Source organism: Capricornis sumatraensis, chromosome 15, assembly GCF_032405125.1.
Source record: "Capricornis sumatraensis isolate serow.1 chromosome 15, serow.2, whole genome shotgun sequence".
Taxonomy (NCBI): domain Eukaryota; kingdom Metazoa; phylum Chordata; class Mammalia; order Artiodactyla; family Bovidae; genus Capricornis; species Capricornis sumatraensis.
In genome coordinates, this window is record NC_091083.1 from 67,120,690 (window position 1) to 67,137,052 (window position 16,363).

At 36.7% G+C, this 16,363-nt stretch overlaps 1 protein-coding gene across 1 annotated transcript in view; it reads left to right on the plus strand.

Annotated features, from left to right (window-relative positions):
• Positions 1 to 16,363, plus strand: part of ITCH (itchy E3 ubiquitin protein ligase) — a 69,082-nt gene that overhangs the window by 36,107 nt on the left and 16,612 nt on the right. Inside the window, exons 11-18 of the mRNA XM_068987604.1 lie at positions 1,121 to 1,205; positions 4,759 to 4,887; positions 7,882 to 7,954; positions 8,879 to 8,950; positions 12,037 to 12,125; positions 13,866 to 14,025; positions 14,287 to 14,420; positions 15,170 to 15,310. Of these exons, the coding sequence (XP_068843705.1) occupies positions 1,121 to 1,205; positions 4,759 to 4,887; positions 7,882 to 7,954; positions 8,879 to 8,950; positions 12,037 to 12,125; positions 13,866 to 14,025; positions 14,287 to 14,420; positions 15,170 to 15,310 (883 nt within the window). The remainder of the gene's footprint in view (positions 1 to 1,120; positions 1,206 to 4,758; positions 4,888 to 7,881; positions 7,955 to 8,878; positions 8,951 to 12,036; positions 12,126 to 13,865; positions 14,026 to 14,286; positions 14,421 to 15,169; positions 15,311 to 16,363) is intronic.

Genomic DNA, 16,363 nt, shown 5'->3' on the forward strand with positions numbered 1-16,363 from the left:
ATTTAAAAGATTTAGACAGTGGAAGAGACCTATCTTTTGAATAATTAATTTGTAATGGAGCAGAGAAAACAATAATTCAAAACAGCAGAACTAATGTTAATATTAAAATTTCAAAACTACTTGGTTATTAAAAGAAAATGACATCTACACATCTTCTAAACTTAGTGAGAAAGCTCAGAGAAGCAGAACAATTGTGTAGAATGGGTATAAGAGAACTAGGAGAATCCTAAAACAAGATGCAGGTGGGGAAACACACTGCTTCAGATACAGATCCAGTAAATTAAAGAGGAGCCCTGCTGCCCAACTCTGGTGTAAAACGTTACTATAGATATTTAGGATAGGAAACCGGTTGTATTACGGAACAGGATGTATTTTGAAACAGTGTCTTCTCTAGTTAAGTAATACCTAGCATATAGCAAAGAAACAGGTTTCCCTGGTGACTCAGATGGTAAAGAATTCACCTGCAATGCAGAAGACCCAGGTTTGATCCCTGGGTCAGGAAGATGCCCTGGACAGAGGAGCTTGGCGGGCTATAGTCCACGGGGTCACAAAGAGTCAGACACAACTCAGTGACTCAGCACATAACAAAAAAACAGTTAAATTACATACCCCCATTATATTTTCAGAAATGAGGTGGTGCGATATGAAATAAAAATCTCTGAATGGAGATGTCAGTTTCCATCCTGCATCAGCTAGAGTCTAGCTACTACTTAATTCTGAGATTAGGGGCCGATCACTTAGCCTGTCTGAAAATCCTTATCTTTAAAGATAAGTGAAAACTACCTACTCTGTGGGACTGTTAAGGTTACTATAAGGTCATGTATGCAAATTTAATACAGTTAATTATTCTTGCTGTTGGTTAGGTTGAACAGAAAGATTCTGTGGGCAGGATATTGTGAATTATATCTGTTTAGTTTCTAGGATATAACGATATTTGTATAACTTGAGTAAGTATGTAGATTTAGTAGTGAAAGAATAAATTAAAGCTTTTAAAGTTATGATTTTAAAGCTACAAAATCAACAGTGCAGTGAAAAATGGCAAAATCAGCTCATCTTAATTTGAGGAAGAAGACTATGCCAACTCGATAACACTTTGCCTCTTTTTTTTTCTGTTTTAAAGAGAAGAGAACGGACAGCAATGGTAGAGTATATTTTGTCAACCACAACACTCGTATTACACAATGGGAAGACCCCAGAAATCAAGGGTAAGAACTTGTAGTTATTAGTATACAGATAACCTCTTAAAGATTATACCATATTTCCAACTCATTTATGAAAAAGATCAGACTTACATATTCTTTCCCCAAAGGTCTTAATCACCCACATATTTTAGAAAGAAAAAATATACAATTATATTTTTTTTCCCAAAAAATTACCTGTTTGTTGTAAGACCAGCTTACTAATTCTAAAGCAGGGTTTTGCAAGCTGAGATCTCTCAGTAGAATTCAGGGTGTATGTGACTTAGAGGGGGGAAAAGACATGTTGGTGTGTGCAGGACCAAGGTCCAAACCTTTACCTGAAACTGAGTGTTCTTTCCATTTTGATTGTAGGTCACAGCTATAGTAGAATTAACAATCCTAGGACTTTGCCACCAGTAGAAATCCCAGATGTTTTAAAATACCATTCTGCAGTTGTTGCAGATATTTCAAAATATTGTTAACATACATCATTACAAGAACTTGCTGGTTAATGTGTCACTAAAGGGATACATTATTACAAGCTTGTCTTTTCAATATTTACTATGTATATAGAATTGTCTTTGTGACATTGTGATACTGTATTGGTTTGCTAGAGGTGCTTTAACAGTACTACATATGGAGTGACTTGAACAACAGAAATTTGTCTTATACATGGAAACATAAGATTTTATATCATTTTATGCTGCTTTAAAACCTTATGTTTTTAAAAGAAATATTTATATAGGCCACACCAGCTGGTGGGGCTTCCCAGGTGGGACTAGTGGTAAAGAATAAGAGACGTAAGAGACACTGGTTCTATCCCTGGGTCAGGAATACCCTCTGGAGGAGGGCACTGCAACCCACTCTAGTATTCTTGCCTGAAGGACCCTGGCGGGCTGCAGTCTGTGGGGTCACAAGCAGTTGGACATGACCGAAGTGACTTAGCATGCAAGATATTAGCAACAAGCTGGGAGGTCTCCAGGGGTACTTTCACTTGAGACTGACTACAAATTAGGGCATCTCCCCAATGACTTTCAGGTTTAATACCTCACTAGAGAGACTTGAACTCATCGAAACGTTTTATACTCACAGCCACATTTGTTACTGGTAAAGGATATAAATTAGAATGATAGAAGGAAGAGATGTTTAGGGCAGAGCCTGAGAAGGGTTCCAGATACCCCGAATTGATGTGGAATATAGTATGTTTTGAATATTACCAACCAGGGAATCTCACCTTTCTAGTATCCAGAGTTTTTTAATGGGGCTCCATCATGTACTGCCTGCAAAGCTAACCTTCAGTTTCCAGCTCTTCCCCAAAGATGGGCTAATACCTTTTAGTGTCTAGTTTATTCCAGAGGTCAGAGCTGATAATGGCATATATCCCAAAGCCTCCTTTATAAACCACCTGATTAGCGGTCTGATGTTTGAAGACCCTAAGCTTCAAAGGGGCTTCAAAATATCTTCAGAGATACTCTTGACAGGCAGGATATTCCAGAGGCGTAGAGATCTTTTCCCAGTAGCTGAGGGCAGAGGTCTGATCTCTATTTGGGTGTGATTAAATCTTCATGTCTCACATAGGTCAGAGTTTTAAGAACCTCTATATGCTTTAAATTTAAAATCTATTTCTGGGTACCAGCAGATCACATTTTATATAGTTATAGTATTTAACTTTAAATATTTTTGGGACTTTCCTGGTGGTCGAGTGGATAGAGTCCATCTGCCAGTGCAGGGGACATGGGTTCAATCCCTGGTCTGGGAAGACCCCACATGATGCAGAGCAGCTAAGTTCGTGTACCACAACTACTGAAACCCATGTGCTGAGAGCCTGTGTTCCACAGTAACAGAAGCCACCAGAACAAGAAGCCTTTAGACCGCAACTAGAGCATAGCTCCCGCTCAACACAATTAGAGAAAGCCCATGTGCAGCAAGAGGGCAGCCTAAATAAATAGAACACTTAGCTTTCAACTTTTAAAATATGTATTTTCAGTTTCTTTAAAAGTAATAGTTAAGAATTTCATAGGTAACATTTTTAATTTTAAAATTCTATCACTAAGGATAGACTAGACCACATCACCTTTCTCTGATTTGTTATCATTTTTCGTTCCCCCTTGAACCTTTTAAAGCTTCAGAGTGGAAATAATCATATTTTTACAAACAATACCAATGAGCCAGTTCTACCCAATTTGTTTTCAGGACAACTTGTTGCTGATACTGTCCTGCAAATATGACTACAACAAATGAGAAGCATTATCTTCTTAAAAGTTTTAGATAGTCTGTTTGTCTGACATTTGCATGTAGTTCTATGAATATAGTTAAATGTTAACTTTTTGACGTGGTTCACAAAATGTTGTTCTAGGCGGTGATTCTAAGCCTTTTGTTCTTCTGAAGTAAACTTGAGGAAAGTGACACTCCTGTCAGCAATAGTGGCTCTCTAAAACAGTGAGATTAAATGCCACCAACCCCTCCTTTTCTTCCTTTCTGATGTGAACTTGAATATTTCCATTGTTTTGTCATCTCACCAAACCCACCAGATGAGAAAATTGAAACTGGAGAATAGACAAAAATGAATTGGAAAATATGGATAAAACTTGAAACATTGAAGTTTAAAGAGCTTAAGCAATATCTTAAGACAGGTATTAAGTAAGTGGTTAGGCATACTCCCTTAGAAAGATTTGAGTTGTCTTAACAGAATAATAGAGATTCTGGACAAGGGGAAAGTCTTCCCTTGGAGGTTTGGCAGAATGTCTTGGGAAATGGTGAGTAGCCGTCTACTACACAGGGTTCATGGAAGGGACTTGGAGATAGAATGCAGAGGTAAAACTGAAATGGAACATAGAGGGTGCAGCATAGGGGCAAAGTGAGGGCCAAATGGAGGCGTTTAGATCTTGTATTTGGTTAGTGATGAATAGTGATACCACTTTAGAAGAGAATAGATTTGTTCAGATCTCTGTTTTGGTATTCTGTCAGCAATATGAAATGAGTCAAGGACCAGAGTAAGACTCAAAGCAGGAAAACCTTTTAAGTGGCTGTTTTGAAAGTTTAAAAGATAAATAGAGCCAGAGTAAGGAAATCAGCCCTAAATATTCATTAGAAGGACTGAAGGCGGCAGAGGATGAGATGGTTAGATAGCATCACCGACCCAGTGGATGTGAGTTAGCAAACTCTGGGAGATAGTAAGAGACAGGGAAGCCTGGCGTGCCACAGTCCATGGGGTTGCAAAGTCAGACACAACTTAGAACTAAACAACAGAACAACAAGAAGGATGGTACTAGGGATTGGAAGCTGTGATGAATGAACATGAAGAGTTGTAAGGCAGAAATGGTGGAGCTTGGTTACCATGAGATGTTCAGGCAGGTAGGTAATCCAGGCAGAGTAGACGAGAGAAGACTGGTTGATAGATCTGGTCACGTGTCTACCATGCTTGTCGGATTTTAGTAAACCGCTGGAAAATGCTAGACTAAAAACTGGTTTTCTAGAAGATATCTACTGCATTTATGGGTATGTTTAGTTTCTGTACTTGGCAAACAAGGAACTCTTAACACTTTTTATTTGTTTATATATTTTCCTATGTTTTTTATAGTCAATTAAATGAAAAGCCCTTACCTGAAGGCTGGGAAATGAGATTCACGGTAGATGGGATTCCGTATTTTGTGGACCACAATAGAAGAACAACCACCTATATAGATCCCCGCACCGGAAAATCTGCCTTGTAAGTTTTCTAAATGTCTCGATTAAAAGTAAAACTGATTTCTAAGATTTTGATGTAAAGATACCAATTACTGAAAAGTGCAGTTCTTACTATTTTTATCTGTTAACACAGCACTAAATGAAAGTGTTTAGTAATTATCAATACAGTACTGCTCACCAATTAATCCCTGATTTATGATATCCACATTCTTTCATTTCTATCACCTTTTAACTTGAAGGCTCCTTTCTTTTTCATTTTTGAAAAGTAACTATGTTTAATGTGTTTTGTTTGGGTTTTGTGTGTGTGTGGTCAAATAGACATAACAAAGTTGAACATTCTAGGTGTACATCTTAGTGGCATTAAGTAAACTTACTGTTGTGCAACCATCACCACCATCCATCTCTAATACGTTTTTTTAACATCCTACACTGATACTCTGTACTCAGTAAAGTCTTCACTCTTGTTCTCCCCCAGTCCCTGATAACTACCATTCTACCTTCTGTCCCTGTGATTTGACTAATCACATAATTTGTCCTTTGTGACTGGCTTCTTTCGCTTAGCATCATGTTTCCAAGGTTCATCCATGTTTTAGCTTTTATCAGAATTTCATTCCTTTTTGCTGCTGCTAAGTTGCTTCAGTTTTGTCCGACTCTGTGCAACCCCAGAGATGGCAGCCCACCAGGCTCCCCTATCCCTGGGATTCTCCAGGCAAGAACACTGGAGTGGGTTGCCATTTCCTTCTCCAATGCGTGAAAGTGAAAGTGAAGTCACTCAGTCGTGTCTGACTCCTAGTGACCCCATGGACTGCAGCCCACCAGGCTCCTCCGTCCATGGGATTTGCCAGGCAAGAGTACTGGAGTGGGTTGGGACATTGCTTTCTCCATCATTCCTTTTTAAGGCTGAATAATAATCCATTTTATGTGTTACCATATTTCGTGTATACATGTGGCTCATGGACATTTGAATTATTTCCACCTTTTGGCTATTGTGAATGATGCTGTGAACATGAGTGTACAAATATCTCATTAAGTCCTTGCTTTCAGTTCTTTTGTGTATATACTCAGAACTGTTGAATCAAATGATAATTCTGTGCTTTTTTGAGGCATTGCCAGACTTTTCCACAGTGGGCATACTGTCCTAATATTCTTACTGGTAGAGCACATGGGGTTCCAGGTTTTCCACATCAGTGCCAACAGTTGTTACTCTGTGTGTGTGTGTATGTGTGGTGGTGGTGTTCAGTTGCTAAGTGGTGTCCAACTCTGTGACCCCATAGACTGCAGCATGCCAGGCTTCCCTGTCCTTCACCATCTCCTGGAGTTTGCTCACATCCATGTCCATTGAATCTGTGATGCTGTCTAACCATCTTATCCTCTCCCACCTTCTTTGCCTTCAGTCTTTCCCAGCATCAGTGTCTTTTCCAGTGAACTGGCTCTTCATATCAGGTGGCCGAAGTATTGGAGCTTCAGCTTCAGCCCTTCCAGTGAATATTTAGGGTTGATTTTCTTTAGGATTGACTGGTTTGACCTCCTTGCTGTCCAAGGGACTCTCAAGAGTCTTCTCCAGCACGATTTGAAAGCATCAGTTCTTTGCTGCTCAGCCTTCTTTATAGTCCAACTCTCACATCCGTACATGATGTGTATAATGCCATCCTAGTTAGTATGAAGTGATATCTCATTGTATGATACCAAAATCAGCCAAAAACAGTATACAAAAATTATTGAGTAATATTTTTATCAACACAGATGTAAGCATCTTTACCAAAATAATGGCAAATTAAGTCCAGCAAGATATAGGAGGGATATTACACCATCATCATGTGGAGTCCCTCTTCCCCATGCAAGACTGATTGAATTTTGTATACTAAACCTATTAAATTCAGCACATTACTAGATTAAAGGAGAAAAAGCAATGTACAGAGTATACAAAATACAGTGCTAGTTTACTATAAACTTTCAGCTGCCTTAGAAACTTTCTTGTCTTAAAAATAGTATCTGTATAAGATTAATGGCAAAATACCTCTTAGGATCAGGAATAGGACAAGTATTTCTTCTGCCCTTACTTGCAAATTCAACATTGTATTGGTAGTCCTTTGAGATGGGAAAGAAATAAGATTGAAAGGAAAGAAGTAAAACTCTTTTTTCACGGAGATCACAGGTAACACAATTGTCTGTATAAAAATCATATGGAATCTAGGGAAAAAAACTACTAGAACTAGCAAGTGAATTTAAGTGTTGCCAGATACAAAGTCAATATATAAAATCAATTGTATTTCTACATTGAACATTTAGAAAATGAATTTAACAGTAGCTCAGAGAAAAAGCAAACAATCTTGTGGTGTGAAGTCCATGCCTAGTTTGAAAGCCCACGGTTTCATCAGTGATCTGAGCTTCTTTCTTTCTGTCCTCCCATGCCAGACCATCATCTCTGGGAGAGTCACCTAATAGTTTGTGATAGCTGCTTGAGGCTTCAGCTGTCATAGTCCCACTCCAAGCTGCGATATGGAGGAAGAACAAATTGGAAAGGGGGAAGAAAATCCCTTTCCAGCTATCCCAGCTCTCTTTAAAAGAGCCTTCCTTCCTGGAAGTCCTATTCAATAGCACTTCCACTAAAGATCACTAGCCATAGTTAAGTCACACAGCCACACTGGGAAGTGTTTTTATCCTAGGTAGCAGTCTGCCCAAGTAAATCTCAAAATTCTATTAAGGAGAAAGGAGAGTGAATTTGGGAATAGATGCCCTTTTCAGACAAAACCTCCTTTACCTAGCTCTGTTATATTTGGCTGAATATAAGAGAGAATCTCAGAAACAGCGGCTTTAAAAAGATCAAAGTGTATTTCTGTTTTCTTATTTAAAAGTAGTCATGGGGAATATTTCATTTTTAAGGTGGTTTTAGGAGTATGTTGTACTGGGACATTTTTGTATTTAACTACTAAGTACTTAGGGGGTGTGATATTGTGTTTTCCTTCAGTATTTTATCTTACAAGCAGATTTATGTCCTATTAACATTCTTCCTCAGAGACAATGGACCCCAGATAGCCTATGTACGGGACTTCAAGGCAAAGGTTCAGTATTTCCGTTTCTGGTGTCAGGTTAGTACCAGTACTGTATTTCTGTACTCCTTTTACAGTGTTGCTTACACAATCAGTGATTGTAGAATTAATGTATAGACAAACAGGTAAAAAATATGGAAGGGTTGGACTTTTTCTGTTTTTAGATTCAAGAAATAGATTTATCACTTAGATAATTTATGACTTCTTTTGTCCAGAAGAATAAATTTTGAAACCATTTGAATAAGGAAGCATTGCTACTCATTTTCAAGTTGGAGAAATTTTCAAATGAGTTAAAACTTTTTCTGGTGTATAAATTGTAACCAGCTCCTTTCATATCGAGCATTTGGTATGACTTTGATAGATCCATGTGTATGTGTCACTTTGATAGATACATTAGTGCACATATGTGATTATATTCAGAGTATTTTTAACAGACATTATCAGTTATTTTTAATATAAATGTTTAGTGAATTAGTGGTTTATGGGTTCTCAATAAAATAAATGCACTAGTCCAAGTGTGACTGTGATGAATATTTTTAAACTTCAAACTCTTATAATTAAGTGGGCCCATGTAAGCCAAAAGAATTTGAATTAACTTTGAAAATTTAGATCTCTCCTGGTAGCTCAGATGGTAAAGCGTCTGGCTACAATGCGGGAGACCCGGGTTTGATCCCTGGGTCAGGAAGATCCCCTGGAGAAGGAAATTTGAAAATTTAAGTAAAAATTTGACTCATTAAGTAATCACTAGTGTGTACAACATCTTCTTTCTTCTGTTTTTATATATCAGATGATTTATAATTAGCATGAATACTCACAAATGTATGGTTAAACATTATTAAATAAAAATTCATATTCATAGTCTACTTGTTACTGTAAATGAAAAAAAGGAAAACTTTATTCTTTCGGTTTTTCGATAGGCCATTTTAATGGTGAGAGTTGACTTAAGACATTCTTATATTTCAGCAACTGGCCATGCCACAGCACATAAAGATTACAGTGACAAGAAAAACATTGTTTGAGGATTCCTTTCAGCAGGTACTGTTTTATTCACTCAAAGGTTTGCCCCCTGGCTTCTAACGCAAAACGTTTTGGTGCTGGCAGTTTAATCTAAACACTGTAATTTTTTGAGATGAAGTCCTTCAATTTTTTAAGTCTAATTTCATCATCAGATTCCTTAGTACTTAAAATTTAGGAAACTGCAGATAGCTTTGTGTGTGTGTCTTGTGTATGTGTATGTTCTGTGCTTTTGAAATGTCATAGTAATTTAATACTAGTTTCATGTTTCCATTTCTAAACTCAGTATTTGATTTGAAATAGATATTTAAGTAAGAAAATAGGCTTTTGGTAGATAAACGTCTACCAAAGTTCCATATGAACAAAGTTCATATGAAGACTGTTGGCTCCAGGTAGAGAAAGAGAGGGAGAATTTATATTTATACTTGCATCTTTACAATAAGCATATTTATTCTTATAATTTTAGGAGTTTTTTTATGTAGTAAAAAGTGTAATTGGTCATTGATGACAGTATCTAAAAATAATGTTCTCAGGAGTAGTCTCAAATGTTTTGGTTATCTTTAGAACCTGAGTTACTTTACTGCTTGGTCCATTTTACAACTTTGCTTACCAACCAAATGCAGCTAAGTATTAAGTGATTGGGCTTCCCTGGTAGTTCAGCCCGTAAAGAATCCACCTGCAATGCAGGAGTCACAGGAGTCTCAGGAGACGTGGGTACGAATCCTGGGTTGGAAAGAACTCCTGGAGGAGAGCATGGCAACCCACTTGAGTATTCTTGCCTGGAGAATCCCATGGACAGAGAAGCTTGGCAGGCTACAGTCCATAGGGTTGCAAAGAGTTGGACATGACTGAAGCAACTGAGTATGCACGCAATCATTAAGTGATTGTTGTATGAAAATAACCAGTGAGAAAAATATCTTAATATGAAAACTTCCGGTTTGTTCTTGTTTTATGGACAGATGTGGATGTGATTCTTTATTATCAAACCTTTATGATAATTTTGGTAGCTACAGCTTCACGAAGTGCCAAACTGCATGCAAACAGAAAAAAGATTGAGATAGTTGACAGTGGCTGTCTGCTTACTTTCAGAAACAATGACATTCTTTACTAATGGAACCGCAGTTATTAACCTTGAAGGGAAATGCTGGTTGGCATCCTGCTAAGCAGGACAGATAGTTTTTTAGGAACAGAGCTTCACTAAGTCCACTTTAGGGAATTATGAGTCCTTCTCTTGGTCTGATGTAAGCAAAGCTCCAAGGCCATTCTCTGTTCCATTGTTGCTTGTTTCTTCTTTTCATGTTCATAACCAGTATGTAGTCGCTGAGTGGTCAGTCCCTGGTGAGCCAGTTTCTTGGAGCATGACTTGATGATAGCAGTGCTGAAAAGATGCAGACATGAGTAAATGTCCCTTTAGCGCCTGACACTGGAGACTTCTGCAGAATGACAGACCAGGTGGTGCTAAAACAGTTTTAAAAAATTCTTACCCTAGACTGTACATCCATCCAATAAATGTGAAGTAACTTAAAAATGTGTTTGCTTTGGAAGAGTGACATATAACAAAATTAACATCAGATTTTCTTCGTAATGTTTGGATAAAGTTGTTTAGGGTGGCGTGTGTTTTGACATAGCAAAACTGCTTATGGGGAAAATGGCAGGAGAAGCATTTCCTTTTTTCCTTCATCTTGTGTGCTGGGTGTGCTAAGTCACTTCAGTCATGTCTGACTCTTTGCGACCCTGCCAGGCTCCTCTGTCCATGGGATTCTCTAGGCAACAATACTAGAGTGGGTTTCCATGCCTTCCTCAAGGGGATATTCCCTACCCAAGGGTTGAACCTGTGTCTCTTACATCTCCTGCATTGGTAGTTGGGTTCTTTACCACTAACACCATCTGCAAAGCCCTCCTTCATATGAGACATTTGTTAAAGGGTATTATTTAAAGGGGAACAGCAGACGAGATCAGGGACTATCCTGTGGTTTGGGGAGCAGCCACAGGGACAAAGAGTAACCAGAAGGAACAAATGAACAAAAAAGATAATTTTAACTACATATCTCATTTCCACTGGTATATTTCTAGCCTATAGTATTTGTAGAACATTTGTCATAAGCATCAAATTATTTGTTTCATGTGGGATATGAATTCATGAAAGTATAGGAACTGAGAGATCCTTAGAATAAGCAGGTCACTTCCTGGGCCTCTCTAGATATTTAAATTTGATTGTTCATTCTTGTGCCTTTATAAAATAGATTCATTGTATGGACTTTCTTCTCTCCATGTCATTGTTTTTGTTCTAAGAGTAATGTTTGTAATCTACATGCTCAGTTTGGGGCAAGTATTTAAATACTTTTAAAAAGGAAGAACCTGACTGACCTCTCCACTGTTGCTCAGTAATGGCACTGTCCTAAAAATATGAAGATGATCATATTAACTACTGTAGTAGAATACAAACTTTGAGCAATTTTTCCAGTTTTCCACTGAGAACGAGTTTCCAAGGTAACTGTTCTCTCACAGCTGCTGTTTTTCATTTCCAAGTTAGCCAATTGGCTATTATGTGTACCTTTTGGGTATAAAACAAACTGAAACCTGGCCCAGACCAAATAAGGACCTAACCTCTGATTGTGGTCAGTTACTCTGCTCTAAGCAAGTGAGAGAAGGAATTTTGTTATATATATATATAACAAAATTGTTATTTTGCTATAAATATATTTTTGTTATAAATATATTTTTATATATATAAAAAAATTGTTATATATATATCTGTTTTGAGAGTATAGAAGGCTATATAAGATAGGACTTGAAATTTTAAATTCTCTTTTCTTAATGTTGAAGCTTCTAATCAAACCCTGGAAGACAGAGTCAAGCAGTGGTAGGATCTTTAAAAGAAAATTATATATAAAGTATAGAGAAATATAAATATGTGTAATTTATAAAATATTATGAAACTTTAATGTATTTTCTAATATGTGTGGAATTGACCAAACTACAAACACCATTCTATATCCTGAGGAATTTAAGTTACTTATAATGAAGGAGATTTCTAACCTGGAAGTAAGTGATTAAGGTGTTTCTACTTTTACCAATTTTTATACCTTTTTTTTTTTTTTTGGTAGATAATGAGCTTCAGTCCTCAAGATCTGCGAAGACGTTTGTGGGTGATTTTTCCAGGAGAAGAAGGTTTAGATTATGGAGGTGTAGCAAGGTAGTGATAATATGAATACTCAGAACTTAGTTCCTTTCCTCCAAAGGTATCATTACACTTTGCTTGCAAGTATTTTCTCAATTTTCTATTTCAGGAAAATGAAATGTAGCAAATTTTTGTACCTTTATTAAATGTTGTAGTTATAAAACTTCAAAAGCCATTAATTGAACACTTCTCTCTCTAAGGTACCGCTAGTTGATTTCACCCACATCACTCATTTATTCATCAGGATAATTCTGTGAGAGAATTTTCCAGGTAATAATGAGGTATAGAGAGTCACCAGAGACACATAACTAAGTTGTAGAGCCTGGATGCAAGTTTCACATCATCAAACTAGAAGCCGGTGTTCAGTTGACTGTATATCTGTTCCGTAAAACGTACAAGGCCCTAGAGTGTTCAGGACACATTCTGCAACACAGACTGTTGATAGAAATAATAGTCATTCAGTTCCTAACTGAGTTTAATATATATATATATCTGTTTTGAGAGTATAGAAGGCTATATAAAATAGGACTTGAAATTTTAAATTCTCTTTTCTTAATGTTGAAGCTTCTAATCAAACCCTGGAAGACAGACTCAAGCAGCAAGTTGCTTTGCTTATTCCATAATGATATATCATACAGAGTTAAAAATTTGCATATCAGTGGCCTTACAAAAAGCCAAGGATTTTGAAGTCAAGATTGCATTTGAATCCTTTTTCTGTACTTAGTAGTATGACTTGGGGCAACTGCCTTCATCTGTATAATAAGAGTGATCATAACTGCTTCTCTGGGATTGCTGTAAAGTGTAGAAATATAGTTTATTAATATCCTACTTCAGACCCTGAGTCTTTGTGGAGTCACTAACTGGTCGCTGCATTTTAGTGGTTTTTACTTAGGTTTAAATTTCAAAGTTCATATTTCAAAATGTATGAAGTAATCACAGGTAAATAAAAATATGAGTAGAAACATTTAATTTTGTTTAAAGTAAAGATAATTCAGGAGGAGGGTAATCATTCATTCCTAGCTAGTAGTATTAAGTATAAGCAAGACTACCACCAGAGGCCATAAATCAACAAAAAAAGAAATCTCGGGCATGAACTGATAAATTGCCCCAGATTCACTCTGCCTACTGTTCTGCCAGATCCTCACCCCTGTTACATAGTTAGTAACTATAATCTTACATTAGTATTGGTTGATACTTTCACAGCATTTGAATTAGAGCTTCTCAGTGTATTTTTCTAATGAATGAGTAGCTTGAATTAAGTGTTTTATTGCCTCTGTGATATTGGAAGTTTTTTCATATTTAAGAGAGCAGTAGCACTTAATGAGCATCACTGAGGGGCTTGGACATGGATGGAATAATGTTAGACTTGTTTCAGCTACTCTAACCACATGGGTCAACAGTGATGTTTAAACTTGCCTATGTTTAGTATTTCACTGATTCTAAGACTGAAGTTTTCATATTTTAACATCTCTGAAACTGAGATGTGTATTACAGTTGGAAATTTTTTTTAGTGGTTCATCAAATAATGTTGTCTTTAAAGTCAATGATGTCTTAGATTCTTTGAAATAAGCAGTGTGTAAATATCTTTGTAAAATAGATGGCGGTTTGTACAGAAGCTGTAAAAATCAATGTGAAACTAGAGAAATATCACCACGTGAGGAGTATAGATTCCTGAGAGCTTTATAGCACTTCTCTTTGATTTATTGGTATGGTTACTTACAAGATTTTTCACCCTAAATTTTCTTTTGGTTTCAGAGAATGGTTCTTTCTTTTGTCACATGAGGTGTTGAACCCAATGTATTGCCTGTTTGAATATGCAGGGAAGGATAACTACTGCTTGCAGATAAACCCCGCTTCTTACATCAATCCAGATCACCTGAAATATTTTCGTTTTATTGGCAGGTTTATTGCAATGGTAAGTTCAAGTGGAGAACTGTGTTTACTTTGCTAATTCAGCAATACTAAAGCATTGTGCCTTTAACTTTCTCGTTGGAAATTTTCTCATCACTAAGACATGTCTTAAGATTGGGTTCTTATATCTTCCCTTTTCCCAGAAATATTCCATAATAGATTGTATGATGGGGAGTTTGTTTTGTCTTTTAACTGAAGAACTCATCTTAACATTCTGAAATACAGTGACCATTATAAAATTATGGATTGTTTTCTTCTTGCATAGGCTCTGTTCCATGGGAAATTCATAGACACAGGTTTTTCTTTGCCATTCTATAAGCGTATCTTGAATAAACCAGTTGGACTGAAGGATTTAGAATCGATTGATCCAGAATTTTACAATTCTCTCATCTGGGTTAAGTAAGTTTGTTTCCTTTTAAATATCAAAATATAATCTATATGTTTTCTTTTTTAAAAAATATTTATTTCTTTGGCTTTGCTCGGTCTCAGTTTGTGGCACACAGGATCTTTGATCTCCTTTGGGGCATGCAGGATCTTTTAGTTGCAGCATGAGGGTTCTAGTTCCCCAGACCAGGGATTGAACCCGGGCCCCCTGCATTGAAGTCTTAGCTACTGGACCACCGGGGAAGTCTCTAGTCTGTATGCTTTCTTTATAGTATTGGTAATGTATTCAGACTGTAAGCATGTAGTTGGTTTACTGAATTTACATGATTTACGTTAAATCTCATTATTCAGTATGATTATTTTTATAGAAATATACCCAAAAATCTTAGGCAAAATATGACTATTAGAGCATCATATTCCAGCTTTGTTATTCTGATGTTACAGTTTAACAATAATTATTGAAGAATATACTGCTTCCCAGGTGGCTCAGTGGTAAAGAATCCACCTGCCTATGCAGGAAGACAAGGATTTGACCCCTGAGTTGGGAAGATCCCCTGGAGAATGAATTGGCACCCCACTCCAGTATTCTTCCTGGAGAATCCCATGGATAGAGGAGACTGGCAGGCTGTAGTCCATGATGTTGCAAAAGAGTTGGACAAGACTTAGTGACTAAAACATTAATTACTGAAGAACATAGTCCTTTAGTTTTAAAAAGAACCTTAAATGATTGAATTAGTGTAACAGTGTTACTTTCATTTGGGCAGAGAAAACAATATTGAGGAGTGTGGTTTGGAAATGTATTTCTCCGTTGATAAAGAAATTTTAGGTGAAATCAAGAGTCATGATTTGAAACCCAATGGTGGCAATATTCTTGTAACAGAAGAAAATAAAGAGGAATATATCAGGTAAGAGAATGCTCTTTTTGGCATAGTTTTTAGCCATTCTGTTGGACTATATAGCATGTTGATAAATTGCTTAGTAATATACTAGTATACAGTATTTCAAAAAGTATTATTTGCCTTTATACTAATTATTATGAAACCTGATTGTATGTTATTAAGGACACAATTCACCACTTCCTATCTTGTAAGTACATTGAGAGGAACAAATACTATAGGAGACATTGCTTTATCTAGTTATAATCTTGGAACTGGAATCTGATGATATTTAATTTGAGACTTGATGTTTGGGAAGCATTCAGTTATGTAGAAATAGAGCAAAAATTATTGGAAGCAATATATAGGTTGGAAAGCACAAGTCACAGATTGTGAATAGAGTTGCCATAGTGTGTGGTGCTGTCAGGAAGCTCAGGATTGATAGCCCCTTTGCCATGTCCTGTACTTCAGAAGCCAAGGAAAATGAACCTTTAGACAATGTGGTGGCAGTAAGTTACGATAATCCTTGTAACAGTTAGAACTATAGCCCAATGGTAGATATAGAAGCCAGGTGACAAGAAATTAAGAACTAAGTTCAATAGACAGTATAAATTTCTTTGTAACAACAAGTCTGACAGCAAAGCACGTGAAAGGTAGGATGGATTCTTGTGGAGGCAGCAGGGTAGAGGGACTACCATGAAGGTTAAATCAAACTGTAAGCCTTACAAAGAATTAGTCTAGTGGATGTTAATGAGTTTCATCTCCCCTTTATGGTATATTTCAGTGTAACCAGAAATATGAAGATTTATAAAGTAATAGAAAAGAATTTTGAACAGATAGACCTTTCCGTTTTTCTCCAGAAGTGAAAGTTGGAAGGGTAGAAGCAGTGTTGGATCACCCTTTTAAATACCAATTCTGTAACTACTATGCCGTCTAACATCATGGCATTGAAAACAATCTCAATTTTATATGCAGATGTTTTTGTGGGGAATATTGAAAGATCAGGTAAAATTTTTAAGTAAAATGATTTTCTCAGTGTATATTCTCTTATGCTTTGCTTTCATACTTTTAGTCTCGAGTTAC